General features: G+C 41.5%; 2 protein-coding genes across 4 annotated transcripts in view; one reads left to right on the top strand and one right to left on the bottom strand.

Moving 5' to 3' along the window:
- rap1gapb (RAP1 GTPase activating protein b) overlaps positions 1-15,993 on the bottom strand; it is a 287,393-nt gene that overhangs the window by 195,699 nt on the left and 75,701 nt on the right. The window lies entirely within an intron of this gene.
- Positions 4,223-15,993, top strand: part of LOC307040499 (zinc finger MYM-type protein 1-like) — a 55,688-nt gene continuing 43,917 nt past the window's right edge. The window contains exon 1 of the mRNA XM_079683386.1: positions 4,223-7,822. Coding sequence (XP_079539512.1) covers positions 4,307-5,662 — 1,356 coding nt within the window. The 5' untranslated portion in view covers positions 4,223-4,306 and the 3' untranslated portion in view covers positions 5,663-7,822. The remainder of the gene's footprint in view (positions 7,823-15,993) is intronic.

The following is a 15,993-nucleotide window of genomic DNA, read 5'->3' on the forward strand; positions in this document are numbered from 1 at the left end:
CGCCACTTCGGCAGACTTGACATTACTACAGCCAGCGGCAATGCATCGTTTCCCCTGTGTTTTTCATCCCTCTTTCTTCACTGTCGCCTCCATTGTCAGGTTTTCTCGATTGGCAATCACTTCCAGTCGACTCCGACACACTTTCCAGGAAAATACTAGCTCAAAAACGTTGAGAAATTCGACTTTGAAAAAGAGAAAAAACGAACGGTGGTGAATGTAAACAGTGCAGCGGCGTCCATCTCGTGACGTCACGCAGTAGATCGCAAGCCACGCCCACGAAGGCGAAGGTCGACTGCAGATTTCCCCGGAAAATTCAAAACTCGTCAAATTTGTTGCTATTCCAACATTTTTTGATATGGGTTCCAATGGACAATTTTGGTCATTACTATACGTAATAGCATAACAGATCATGCACAGGTGCACACTTCACTGGGCCTTTAAACCAGCTATTGTTGCCAGACTTATTACGGAATATCGTTGATAATGTCCAAGTCCATCTGTGTATACCTTCAGACAGCCTCCAAGTGAAGCACACGGTGTTTACTCACAGTTTGAAAGCAGCGTGGAGAAGTCTTCATCTGTGTTAAACTGTGATCCTCCCAGGGAACTGAGACCCGCCCACGTTAAAATGTGACCTGCCCAGGTTAAATTGTGTTACGATTTCTGTGGCTATCTACCAGCGATCATGTTTAATATGAAAGACTACCCGCACATGTATCCCTTATAAAAACGGTATTGTGCAGCACTCATCCAGACATGGGCGCGGGAAGGGGGGTGCTGAGGGCGCTGCAGCACCCCCTAGCGGCAGGTAGGGGGTGCGGAGCTCCCCTGTCTGAATTATTATTTGACGGTTATTGCTGCTCCCGCTGTGCATAATCTGTGTAATATGTAGCCAATAAATTCCACATTGTTGGTCAAATAATATTTTGGCCTGCCCCGAATGTTTTTTCTATAGCCCCGGACAATTCTACCTCAATAATATAATACATTAACTGTGCTTTACGTGAACCTCATCAAGACACGAGAAAGGACGGCAGGACTGTGATTTCCCTTGTTCAGTGAATGCAACAGAGGCAAGACACCAGACCAATCAGAGAGTTGCATGGAAATAAAAGTGTGCTTGTGTCATTCAAGCTCGCGGCTCTGTGTGTGTGCGGAAATAGCGCATTTACTGTGTGTGAGAGAGGGGGAGAGAGAGAGGGACCGGTGCCAGCAGCAGGGACCGTGTTGTTAGCATCTGGTTAGCTAGCTGCACTAACGGACATACGGAGCTGTTTGTTCCACAACAAGCTGGAGGAGAGCTCTCCTCTAAGACTGAGAGGCTCAGGTGAGCTAAAGGACTCTCTGAGTGTTTAGATAGTTAACTTTAGTCTAAGTTATCTCAGTGGGTCTCAAACGGTTTGGTAAAAAATTATTCAAAAGATTATTTCCGCGGCACACCTTCATATGATCATTATAGTTATAAAAAAAATAAGACAATAAAGGAAAAACAGTTATGAAATACTATATGGCAGTAAAACAAGAATACAGTTTGAAAGGGGAGTGATTTGTAAAATATCCATAAAGAAAAAGAACATCTGCTTACAGTTGTGTTTCATCTGGGTGTTGAGAGATGTATCCATAGATCTCTTAATGTTGCTCTCAAAGTGCAGCAGATTGATGCTTTTAACTTCAATATTTAAAAAAAATCTTCCCGGGGGAGCATCCCCCCCGGACCCCCCTAGCAGGGGCGGAGCTTCCTACAGGCAATATAGGCGGTTGCCTAGAGTGCCACCCAGAGGGGGGCGCCAAAAATTGCAACAAAAAAAAAATTTTTTTTTCTATATCTGCAACCATTATTCTTACATAAAAAAAAAATTCTAACATAAGGGAAAATGAGCCAAAAATCTAAAACGGTCGGTCGGAGAGCCTCGGCTTTAGGTGTTCACAGTCAGAACATGCTAGAGCGCTGTGCATTGATGGGTATCGGTCAAGTGTTTATCAAATTGAGCGTTGAGGAAAGAAAGACTAACGTTAGAGAACTATGAAGAGGCAAAAGCCATCTGGGGCGCAGTATAAAAACAGAAGAAAAGAAGAAGAAGAGAAACGTGCCAAGGTGAAAGGTATGCAATTTTGATTGTATTGTCAACATTAGCGAATGGATCATGTAATCTTGCTAGTTAGCTAAGCCAACGTTAGCTAGCCAGCGTTTGTTATTGCCATTCAGTCGAAACTGTCATAAGGCTATTTTCTTTGTGTCATGAAATAGAAATATTATTAATAAAAACAATGTTAGTTTTGGTGTAGCGAGCTAGCCAGTGTGGTGGAATGTTAGTTAGTTGGTAACGTTAGCTAACGTTAAGTTTACCTCAGAAAGCATATTGACTATCCGAGTCAAACATTTGCCAAATTCAACCCTGTCATAATGTGCGCTAACGTTAGCTAACTAGCTCAGTGGTTCTCAACTCCAGTCCTGTTGAATGTTTTCGTTCCAACCCAGAACTAACACACCTGATTCAACTGTTCTAATAAGATAGGCATAGCTCTTGATTAGTTGAATCAGACCTGTCAGGCTGTCCTAATGCTTACTAACTAAATAATAGCTACATTTAACAAATGGAAATGATTCAATGTTGATAATACACATTTTGTTATATCATTTTAGATTCACTTTTAAAATATCTGGGACCATCTGCTGCATCAGTTGACAAGGAACCGCCATGCACCTCAGCTGTGCCGGCTTCCTCAGGTGAGTGCAATGTGTCAATAGATGTTCCTGATGATAAATAATTTAATGTGAAATCCAGTCAATATATTTGCTCTTGTGTGTTCTTTCTATATTTATAGACCTAGAACCACATGAAGGAACGTCAGAACAGCAAGCTGCTCATCCTGATGAGATGACCACTGATTCCACCCTGCCACTGACCACTGTGTCTGTTTGTTCTGGTGAGTACAATATGTCAATAGATGTTCCTGATGTGATGATAAATAATTGAATGTAAAAATGACTGTCGTGCCATTTCTAATCCAGCCAATATATTTGCTCTTGTGTGTTCTCTATATATGTATAGGCCCAGAACCACTGCAAGGAACGTCAGAACAGCCTGCTGCATCTCATCCTGATTGCACCACAGATTCCACCCATACACTCTTCTCAGGTGTGTGCCTTATGAATGTAAAGATGTTTAGCTATAAACCTAATTGTCCTCATGCTTTCAAATAATTGCTTTCTGTTTTTATTTACATTTTACACACTGTCCCAACCTTTTTGGAATTGGGGTTGTGTGTGTGTGTGTGTGTGTGTGTGTGTGTGTGTGTGTGTGTGTGTGTGTGTGTGTGTGTGTGTGTGTGTGTGTGTGTGTGTGTGTGTGTGTGTGTGTGTGTGTGTGTGTGTGTGTGTGTGTGTGTGTGTGTGTGTGTGTGAAGATATTGTGAATATGAGGTGAGAAAATGTGCTTCACATGCCCTCCAGATGCAGCAAAGACAGACGATCCACTACCAACCGATCCTGCTGACTGCCCTTCACATCTCACAGACACAATGAGGACAGAGTTTGTTCGGAGAGGACCATATCAGATAACACCTGATTTCATTTTCCCAAGGAGAGATGATGGGAGAAGTTGCCACCACCAGTACTTCAGCAGGACCTTAGTAAATGGAGAAAGGATCAAAAGAAGTTGGGTGACATATTCAAAAAAGAAGAACAGTCTTTTTTGTTTTTGTTGTCAACTTTTATCTCCAAAACAAATTAATTTAACAAATGCAGGACTGTCGGATTGGAAAAATGCAAGTGCTGCTTTGACCAGCCATGAAAATAGTCCGGAACACCTGAACAATTTGGCGTCATGGAAAGAATTGGCAGTTCGATTAAAACAAGGTACAACAATAGACAAACAAGAGCAGGCCCTCCTTGAGGCAGAGAAGAGTCGGTGGAGAGCAGTGCTGACACGACTGGTTGCTATTGTACAGTCTCTGGCAGGGCGAAATATGGCATTGAGAGGAAAGACAGAAATACTCTCCTTCAAATGGAAACTTTTTGAAAGAGGTTGAGCTTTTGGCGCAGTTTGACCCAGTGATGAAAGACCACATCCACAAGATTAAAAGTCAAACATCCCATCACAGCTACTTGGGCAAAACCATTCAGAATGAGTTGATTGAATGCATCAGTGGAAAGATTCTATCAACAATAGTGCAAGAAATAAAGAAATGCAAGTACTTTTCCCTCATCTTAGATTGCACCCCGGATGTTAGCCACACTGAACAGCTGTCAGTAGTCATCAGAATTGTGACACTGGAAGAAGACCCCCAGATTAAAGAGCACTTCATGGGATTCCTAGTAGCAGAGGAGTCCACTGGTGAAAGTTTGTCCGCCCTGATTTTGAAGAGGCTGGAGGAGTTGCAGATTGCCTTTGATGACTGCAGAGGACAGTCATATGACAACGGCGCAAATATGAGAGGGAAGAACAAGGGAGTACAGGCCAGGCTACTGCAGTTGAACCCAAGAGCTTTGTTTGTGCCTTGTGGGGCACATACACTCAATTTGGTCATTGCTGATGCTGCCAAAAGCTCCAAAGATGCCATATCATTTTTTGGCATTGTGCAGAAGCTATACTGCCTGTTTTCTGCCTCTACACAGAGATGGGCCATCCTCAAGAAACACGTCAACCTTTCACTCAAAATGTGGTCAGAAACCAGATGGGAGAGCAGAGTGAAAGCTGTGGAGCCTCTGCGATATGAAGCCGCAGCTGTGAGAGAGGCACTGCTTGAGGTGAGAAACCAGGCCAAAGACCCAATCATCAGGATTGAAGCCCAGTCTCTGGCAGAAGAAGTGGGGTCATTCCGCTTTTCACTGTGCACAGTGGTCTGGTATGACATGTTAAGTCAAATTCAGCAGGTGAGCAAAGTCCTGCAGTCCCAAACAATGCAAGTGGATGTAGCAGTAAGTCTACTGAAAAAGACTGAAAAAGCTCTCAAATCCTACAGAGCCACAGGCTTTGTGGCTTCACAAACATCAGCCAAGGACATGTGTGAAGACATGAATGTGGATGCAGTCCTTGTGCAAAAGCGGCTGAAGTCAACAAAGAGGCACTTCTCATATGAGTCTCCTGATGAGCCATTGAGGAATGCCTTGCAAAATCTGGAGGTAACGTTCTTTAACGTGGTGGTAGATGCTGCAGTGTCAGCACAAAAGGAGAGGTTTACCACTCTTGAACATGTGCAAGACAAGTTTGGCATTCTGTACAACTTCCCAGACCTGCCACACCAAGAGCTGATGAAGCAAGCAGAGGCACTTGCACACACCTTAAGCCATGGAGGGCAATCTGATTTGGATGGGAAGGAGCTGGCTCAGGAGTTGGAAAATGTACCTGACTTGCCATCAAAGAGCATGACAACTCTTGAGTTGTTGAAATTCATACATACAAAGCAGCTCACCGAAATATATCCCAACTTGTGTATTGCTCTGCGGATCAGTGCAACGCTACCAGTAACAGTAGCTTCAGCCGAGAGGAGTTTTTCCAAATTAAAACTCTTGAAAACATACCTGAGGTCCACCATGGCTCAAGAACGCCTCAGTGGTCTGGCTGTAATCAGTATTAACCATGAGGTTGGTGGTCAGATTTCATATGATGATGTGATTGATGACTTTGCAGCGAGGAAGGCCAGAAGGATTGCACTGTAAATGGAAACCAGTAGGAGCTAATATGTAGGCCAACCTTGTGTGATGATAGGGAGTGGAATGTAAATAGTTCTTGAGACAAAGTGAATTTGTAATTTTTATGTATTTGTTTGTTTATTTAGCATATTATATTTTGATTATTTGACATGTGTAACATATTTTACAATACATAATTTTCTTTTAAAGCAAATGTGCACGTTATTTTATTGTTTGTTATTGTTATTATTATTATTGTTTGTTAGCTAAGTTGTTTGTTTTAATTCTTTAGTGTGCACTTTACATTTCTTCTTAATTTTCTTTGAAAGCAAATTTGCACATTCTTTTATTGTTTGTTATTGATATTATTATTGTTTGTTAGCTAAGTTGTTTATTTGTTTTAATTCTTTAGTGTGCACTTTACATTTATTCTTAGCTCTTGTTCTTGCTTGTAATAAATAAAGCTGCAGTACTTTACTGTATAACTGTTAAGATGTTTTGATATTTTTTTTGGGGGGGGCGCAGTGGTGAAGCTCGCCTAGGGCACCAAATGTGCTAGGTCCGCCCCTGCCCCCTAGAGGAGGTGAGGTCCGCTCCCCACTCGTAAAAAATAGCACTTTACCCCTGCCTATATGCCGTGAGCTGATTATCGAGCCTTCATTGTAACAGTCGCGGGTTTACTGTGTGTTTGCGTATGGGGAGTTTTTTTGTACGTGCTCTATAGTGCCCGTAATAGTGTTCACTGGAGTCCAGCACCTCAGCACCCCCACTCAAAATACCTTCCCGCGCCTCTGCATCCAGATAACATGTGACTGTTACCTCGTTTTGCAAAGATAGCAGCAGCAATGTCATTGGGGATATTTAGACTTTAAAATGAGAGTTGGTGTCGGCAAACAATATTACGAATCCTCTATTCAAACATAATATTCAATGTGCATCGACATGAAAATAACAAAAAAGTTCATGCTGGACTCAAACCCGAGTCCCAACAGTAAAAATCAATCATGCCCTGCGCATGCGCCACGAATCATCACGTACTAACAAATAACCACAGCTCAATTTCTTACATTAACATTGTCAACAAGTTCTAGAAAAATGCAACCCGACCATCATTTATAATGTGAGCGAATGTATGTACACTTTAAGCCATATAATATACATATTATAGTAGGCATTTGATTTGCTTAGAAATAGTATACTGACTGAGGTCTGCATCAAGCCTCATTAAGACCCACAGAGATCAGATATCCTAGTTTATCAGCCTGCGAGCCCACATTATGTTGTGATAAGTGTTAATTTTACATATAAATGTGTTCTAGTGCAAACATTAACTTCCAATATGCAAATCAGGCCATGTGTTTCGTGATATTTGCCATGCAACATTATGCTGTACAATATAATATTTTGACTCTATCTATCTCTCTACCTCTCTATATCTGTATCTCGCTATCTATCTATCGGTCTCTATCTCTCTATATCTGTATCTCTGTATCTCTGTATCTCTCTGTCTCTCGCTATCTCCTCACTAACCTCATAACATGGCGAAATGTTAATCCAATTTATATAGACTGGACCCATGCGCAAATTAATTAATTAATTAAGTCTGTACACCTGTTGTTCAATTGTATGTTTCACTAACAGACCGTATGAAAGTATAAACGGGTATAAAATCGACTCAACATCATATTAATAATAATATATGATACAAATGTAAGACTGACAACAATAATAGTTTGTAAAGGATTTATTGACGTGAATGTTTTGAACAGTGAAAACTTAACACAGAAATCGTAACAGTTTAACCTGGGCGGGTCACATTTTAACCTGGGCCGGTCCCAGTTCCCTGGGAGGATCGGTTTAACACAGATGAAGACTTCTCCATTCAACACGTCCTAACAGATCACCAGAGAACAATAAATCAAGTCGCTGTGTTGATGCCTGTTACATCACATTACATTACATTGCATTTAGCTGACGCTTTTATCCAAAGCGATTTACAATAAGTATTCACTGTTCAAAACATTCACATCAATAAATCCTTTACTAACTATTATTGTTGTCAGTCTTACATTTGTATCATATATTATTATCAATATGATGTCGGCATTTTAACGTGGGCGGGTCCCAGTTCCCTGGGAGGATCACAGTTTAACACAGATGAAGACTTCTCCACGCTGCTTTCAAACTGTGAGTAAACACTGTGTGCTTCACTTGGAGGCTGTCTGAAGGTATACACAGATGGACTTGGACATTAACAACGATATTCCGTAATAAGTCTGGCAACAATAGCTGGTTTAAATGATTTATTCGAGCAACTCGTTTGTCTTGTTTTAGTCCTCGCTGTTCGCGTCCGGATATCGCCATCGTAATCACAACCTCACACACTGGTACTGGATGTGCATCAACGTGTTCCTAAGAAGCCAAATATACCAAAAGATATATGTAAACGACAGAAGAAAGCGATCGAAATGTGTATTTCAGTCGAAAACCACGCACCCCACTGAAACGGGTTGATCGGGAAACAAGTTGATCGGGAAACAAGTTAATCCGGAACACCGGGAGGTGGATGCACAACGCACCCAGGAACGAACGCTAGCTCCGGTCCTTTTTACTGTGGACTCGATGTCCTGACAGGCTGGTATTTGTGCAGCCTTCACAAACACAATACTGCACCATGATTACAAATGGTGAAATACAATGTAAAACTACCGAAAAATACCAGCTCCTTAAAACACAACCGCTCTACTCAACGCAACTCTACTATACCCGCGGTCAGAGAGCGGAGATGTTTCCCCTTTGTTATGAATATGACGCGTTTGAAGTATGACCTTTTAAAAAAAGCCGTTTTTAAGAGCAGAGCTCAAAATTACTCCTTTCCCTCTGAATTCCTGCCCTTATGTCTCGTAAAACATATCAAATCCTACACTCACTTTTTTAATTGTAATTTTCAAGCAAGTTTAAGCATAAATGTAGAAAAAAATCCCTGCAAGATGCTCTTTAAGGGATACATTTCATCCTTACCAACATAAATGTTTTGAAGTCCACTTGTTACACCGAATGGCAAAGTCAATAATTGATATTATATTATTCCAGAATGGAGGACAATGCAATTATTCATAAGGTTTACAGAACATCTCAGAGATAAAATATTTCAAGGACATTTGAAATCACAGTTTTTCTCTTTTCAACCCTATTCCAAAGTGTTTTTTGGAGATTATGCTGTTCCAAAAATGTTGTTTATTGTGCCCTATAGCACTAGCTTTTTTGGCAGCATCTGGCTGGGCACTCTGGCTAGTTTTCCTCCTGACTCTTACCACCAGCGATGTCAAATCAAACCTCAGTGTTTTCCAGGCAGACTTGGCAGAGCTCACAAGCAGCAAAACACGATAGTAAAAGTAATTGTATATTGCCTCATGAATTATAGTACACTGTATTGCTGAGCGGCTCAATGCTCATTAACCACAAAGAGTTTTCATAGCTCAAAGATTCACAAACGTTTACAAAATCACTCTCATACACAGAAGGCTAAACAAAGTCACATCCTTCCCCTTTACGGCCTCCTTTCAAATCATGCTGATGAGATTGTTAACCTATTCACTGCCGCCAAAATGAAGATTCATCCTTAACTTTCACTTTCCTCACAGTAAAACAATATACTTGACTTAATAAACCTTTAATTTAATATCGGACAATAACTCAATATTACTGTTAATGATGAACAGCCAGGGCTTCATTTTTAATGTATCTGTATATCCAGAAATATATTACAAAAGGCAGCACCCTCACCAGAGCTCCTCAGATTAGAAAAGTCCTACCAGCAGACGAGCAGAGTTTTGTAGAAGATGAAGACAGCCCCTTTTCAACTCTCGAGCTTTATCAAAATGGTTGAAGAATGTTTTAGTCAATATTTCAAACTTTACCCTTCAGTTAACCTGTTAAACCCCACGCCTGTTTTTCAGGTTTCAGGCTCGAAAATGACATTCCCAAAACAAATGACTTCCCTTCTAAAAGGGGTAAATTAATAATATTTTTTCTCAAAGCAATGATACACCTGTGAGTTGGATGTAGAAAAGTCAGAATCAATATAGATGTTTTTATGTTAAAGTAAATTCAGATTGTATAGTAAAACAAATTAAATTATAAAAAAACATTACTTATAATAAAAACGACCCTTGAATGATGGGATAGTCGACAAAAAGCTTTAGGAATCCAAACTATAACATATAATAAGTACCCTGTATCAAAATTGATGCAAAACAAGTTTTTAAAGAAATTTGACCTTTTTAGAGAGGTTTAGTAAAAAAAATACACTCCTGGGGTCATTTGGGTGGATTTGCCATATCTCTTGAACCCATCGGTCAATTTTGGTGATTGACACCTCTTTTGAACAGTTGGAGCCAATAGAATCAAGGGGAGGTTCCTAAATCCATCTAAACATTACCATTGGTGAATGAGAGTGATGCACAGCCAGCATGCCCAAAACCGGAAGCTGGGTTACAGCTCTCATACACTCTATATGAAAACTACTCTTATTGACAGAATGTTAATTTCTCTTAGTGCTAATTCAGACGCTCGGCGTTAGAGTTGTGTTTTCTTTCGGTACAAATTGTTCATATCGTCAGTTAGCTGAGTTGCTTCCCGTTAAGTGGGTATGACACATTAATAGGTTGTTAAATGTTAAGAGGCCCTGAGACACAGTTTCGTGAATATTGTTGTGTTTTGCCCACGGGGGCGGGGGCATGGGGTTTAACAGGTTAAGCATCTTTTGTTAACTTTATTTAAAAGGGGCCCTATTATTGTTTTGGGGGGGTTTTACCTTTCCTGAAGGGTTGTAATACTGTATATGTGTTTGTGCATGTAAATGGTCTGCAAAGGATACAATCTCAAAGTTTCCTACAGAGGGAGTTTCTCTCCTAAAAGTCTGCCTGAAAAACCCCAATTGGACTATAATTCTGTAACATAGTGACATCACTATGTAACACTTGCGTTTCTATTGGCTAGGGTTTCAACACATTGTACGTCGTTGGGTGCACAGCAGAGTCAACCTAATAACCAATCAGAGCAGAATGTTGTTTTTAAATGTGCTAGGAATAAAGTTGGATTGGATTGAATCAAAGCAGAATGGGCTTTGGTTTGTGACAGAGGGTGAAAAGAGGTGCTGCAGCACAGGCAGTATGAGAAAAATAAAGACCTGTCACAATAGAAACACAAACTACAAAAATGAACTTTAAATGTGCATAATATGTCATCCTTATCACTAATTGACTGACTTATTCCCTACTACTCCCTTCCCTGTTGCATTTGCAGTATCAGCGTGATACATTTAGTTTATTTTGCCAAGTATTCCGCATCATCACACCAGCAACTTCAGAAAAGTCTTAAAAACTCTCCCTTTGGGGATAATTAAATGAGCATGTCAAAAGCTATTCAGTACTTACTATTACTGAAAAACACTCAATGACCTTGTCAGAGTCAACTGGTTCTGCAGTTGTAGAGCAAGTCCCTGAGCAACACGCTGCAACAGGTACACAAACACTGCCACACACACACAAAGCTGGCAAACTCCAAAATAACTGTACTCTGAGACAGAATAATCCTCTGATAGCTTACCCTCCATAAGCTCCGAATGTGAAACTCCTTTTCCTCTGAGACATCTTGCTCTATGGATGATGAGGCTTCCCAGGTGAGAGCAGGATATCAGTGCAGGGCACAACACGAGGCCACAGAACAACAGCCATACCTGTTTCTATCTCTGCTCCTTTCTCTATGCTCCTCTCCTCTCTTTCTACACCTCTAACTCTTTCTCCTCCCTCCTTGTCTCAGCCCTCATCAAGTGTGTGTACGTTGTCTGAGAGTATTTTGTGTGTACACAGCCCGGCCCTCCCTCTCTTGTGTCTCCTCTTTGCTCTCTGGATAAGTAGCTGCTATCTCTGCCAGATTAAGAGAAAGGTACGTCCGACTGTCGTGTTGTCCTGGAAACAAACAGGGCTGTTTCTCAGGCTCTATCTGGCAAATCGTGTTTCTCATTTCCAGCTGGAAGAGGGCACAACAATACTTACATTTACAAGTATAATGTCCAATGAGGGCAACTTCCCTCTGCTGATCAACAATGAAAAGTGATTCTCATGATGTGACACACAAGGGGCTCTTTTCTCCAGGGCAGTTAAAGACCTTAAAAATACGTGAAGGTTCAGAACAGACATGATTTCTATATTGATAAATACCTTTGTTGACAGAGCTATATTTAAGGGGGTGCACCTAAATACCCAACTTACATTTTACCATTGATTATTCTGCCAATTATTTCTCAGTTAACAATGTTGTCCAATGAAAGCCAACATTGGTAAAATGATCCGTTATCATTTCAAACAGCCCAAGGTGACATTGAAATGGGTTGTTTAATTTTACATTATTAAACTCAAATGTACAAAGTTTACTATATATTACATACACTTTATTAATGTAGGTAATCAATTGCCAATAACTTTGATATCAAGGTAATAAATGTAGAAAAACTGCCAAGAGGAAACTGTGACGAAAACTCAAAGGGGACCTAGTTTTGCATATTTGCCATTTGCGCTGCTACTGTGACATGTTTACATGCTTTAATGTTCAAAAACTCCCCAAAAAATAATTTCTCTGATTGGTTAGCTGGCTGGCTCTGTTGTGATTGGTTAACCACTTGAGATGCACTAGCCCACATGTGTCCAACTCAAGGCCCGGGGGCCAAATCAGGCCCTTGGTGGATTTAATTTCGGCCCGCAGGATAATTTCTAATTACTATTAGATTTGGCCCGCCGGCACACCTTCACTCAATCCTGAGGGTTTCCTCAGCTCAGAGCCTGAGACCAAACATTGATGAACTTGCACCAAAGGTGAGATGCCAAGTATTTGGCTTGAACTAGCATCACAGAGCAGCAAACTGAGTTTCAATGGATGTTTCCTTCTGCACTTTCTTTCTTTGAGGGAAATTGTTTTTTTCAAGCTGTTGTTGGCCTGTGGAAAAATGTAATCATAAGAAATGAATGAGGAAAAGCTGCAGATAGAGCAATAAGAAATGACTGCAGATAGAACCATAAGAAATTAATGCAACTGATTATTTAATGTTTAATGTTGTTTTTATAGGCAATAATTTAAGCTTCGTTAGTTCCAGGTTTAATATGTGCAATAAGTTCATTTCAATAAGTTCTGCAATAAACATTGAACCAGTCTGGCCCTCGACTAGTACCCATTTTTTTATTTTGGCCCACTGTGTACTTGCGTTTGACACCCCTGCCTTAGCCTATAATGTGTTGGAGCACTAGACAGTTAGTCAATAGAAGTGCGTGCTACATGGTGAACACAATAAGCTACAGAAATCAGGTGAGGTGTTTTAAAGTGCAAATGCACTAAATATATGGTTTAAAATAACCATATTGTACTATCAACTACTTTCTTCTTTTTTTCCTGGTACATTACACACTTGACTTAAAAATGATATTCCATAAAGTAAAACTTTAGAAATGGAAGCTTTAAAGCTTCCTGAGAACAATTATGTCAAGTGCTACAGGTTTTAAGGTTAGTGGGTGCAAATAAATACGAGACTCACTTCATTAGCGCAATATAAAGCAATATAAAAATCACACAAATTGGAGTAATTACCTGGGTCACATCTGAGATTACAACTGCATTTTTTTACTATAAGAGGGAGAACCAAATTATCTGATTTACTCAAGTCTTTTATTTTTACCCGACCTATTTAATGTGGTAGGTTTTTATAAGACCACACTCGGTGTTAAACTCCATCAGCTTGATTTCTCTTGAACTTCATTAGTCGATCAAAAGGAGGTAATTGTGAAAGGGTCACCTGCATCAGGGTGAGTGGAAAGTGATATCTCTATCAATCTGCTGGCAGAGCAGGTCTGCTTATAGTCAAACAAGAGAGGCTCTGACAGCTCCTTCTTGTCTTTCCTCTAAATCACCTCTCTCTATCTCCGGCCCCTTCCTTACTTGAGTAAATTATTTAGTTTTCTGCCGTGATGAGATAGTATATCCTCCACTGAGCAGTCAGGTTCAAGTGCATTAATTGTCCTTTTATCCCCTTAAGCATCAGCGCTAATGTTGGAGAGCCCTCATGACTCAACTGTCGACCTTTTGTGATTCTATTAGGTTTGACTGGAAACTGGCCAGGCGGGCTGTAAATCACATCAGAAGCTTAGAGGAGAGGACAAAGGAATGTGACATGAATATTCAACGTTTCCGACCAATGTCCTTCAGCTCCTTCATTGATTGATATTGATACATGTTGACCTGCTTGATGCTTGACTTATGCCTTTTGTGTATATCAAGTAAAAACAATCAATCAATCTTCTTTTGTGAACATGGACATTAATAGCTGGTTTGGGACCAATAATTTTATTTTAAGATGAACAGACAGGAGCTCATAAAAAGGGAATTTAGAGGAAGGGGTATAGTGGATGAAGTGATATATTTGGATTATGTCATCAAGTCTAATGTCAAATCTATTTATATCAAATGCAATGCTTAGCACTCCCTTAGGAAGTGTTTGTTTTGAAGCGGGGGCATTAGGACGGTCAAATAAATCTTTCCCTTATTTATTTAGCTTTTTTGCTTATGATGGTCATTGCATCTGCCGATGTATTGTACCAGAAAAGTATTACATTGTTCTTTCAGGATATATTCCACTGGAAAGAATTAGCCTTTTCCTCCAGTCAGATACATTTTTTATTTAGAGCAAAGTGGGCACAAATGGCTGCTCCTCCTTTCCTGTCAGCCATCCCCGGCTCCTCTGATAATGACACATAAATGCAATGTCTCAAACTGAATGATTCTCCAGAGCCAGACTTCTGGTGACAAACTTGTTATTGTCGTTACAGTAATGTACTTTCAGGAGCTCCATTCACTCTTGCTTTTCCCTTGCGTCCCTCAAAAGATGTCCTCGTCAGAGAAAAAAAAGAAGCTATTTACTCAGAGTGATTTGTGTGAGACAGGTGAAAGGGAAAGGGGATTTTGGTGTAATTAGTCTGAGTCTGAGGGTTATATATAGTAGACATGCAGACTTGCTGGAGTGTTCTTCCAAAGCAGGTCAGCCTTGACTTTGAGGACTTGACTGGCAATGGGAGGACAGAGGCAGCAATGAGAGGCTGCCCTATGAGAGGGGGGGGGGGGTCCAATCAACTGAGACGGTTGTCACAGTGATAGATAAATACTTTACTGAACATCACCTCCAGAACAAGAGATATAAGTACATACATCCATACTTTTGTGTTGATTGTTTCTTGATTTTTAAATGTTTTCTGATTGTGTTCACCTGTTGTCCTTGTGTTCCTGCTTGCCCTCCCCAGCTGTGTCTTGTCTTTGTGATTTTTTCTTGTGTTGTTCACTCTGTTTGGTCCCCATGTCATGTCTGCCTGTTTTGCATTCCCCTCAGTTGCCCTCCCGTGTCTCCTAAGTCTTCCCTGTTTGTTTCTAATTATATCTCTTACAGGCTCCGCCCTCTACTGGACTCTATGGGTACTACCTTATCATGCAAGCATTCACCTACTGAGACTTCTATAGACGTAGCCGGCCTGGGGCGGGCCTACCTGAATGCGCGCAAATCTCACCGTATAAAAGGAGGCCTCGCCTCCTGACTATCATCCCTTTCTCTTCGGTGAGCGGAAGTGAAACTCTGAGCAAGAGATGTGAAAAGAGAAAAGAGAAAAGCAAGCATTGAACCACTCCTTGAGCATCGGACCTGCCCGACTTGCCCTGGCCCGATCACGGGGGCTGATCCGCACCGCCTGTGCTTCCAGTGCCGGACCACGGCGAAGACGACCTAAACCCGTCGCCGGCCTGCAACGCCTGCTAAGCCGCCGACATCGCGGGGATAATTTTAGGGTGAGGTTTGGCCCGCAGGCGGAGCCGGAGGATCAGGACCTGGAGGTGGTGGAGATGGGGGAACAGGATGACGAGGTGCCATTCATGTTCACCCCAAGGGGCCAGGTGGCCGCGTTCCCTGAGGAGGAAGACGACGAGGACACTTCGTTGTCCGGTACTTTCGGGTCCGGCGGCCAGGAGGGTCCAGCACGTCTGGACTTCCCGGTGGGGTTTTACGGCCCGGTGCAGCCGGCCTTCGTCTCGCCCCCGTTGCCAGATATCTGGCAGTGTGTGGAGGCGACGTGGCGACGTTCATTGAAGACAAAGAACCCAATAGCAGCCATGGCGGGTATCATCAGGGTGCAGGGCCGCTTGGACATGGCGTGGCCCGGTGTTCCCCCCCCTCGATGAGAGCCTGGCAGCCCATCTGCTGGTTGGGCGGAGGGAAAGAAACCTCTGCCCCCACTGCCACGGGACTGAGACACCTTGTAATATTTGGA

This window comes from Notothenia rossii (genome assembly GCF_949606895.1).
Source record: "Notothenia rossii genome assembly, chromosome: 5".
NCBI lineage: Eukaryota > Metazoa > Chordata > Actinopteri > Perciformes > Nototheniidae > Notothenia > Notothenia rossii.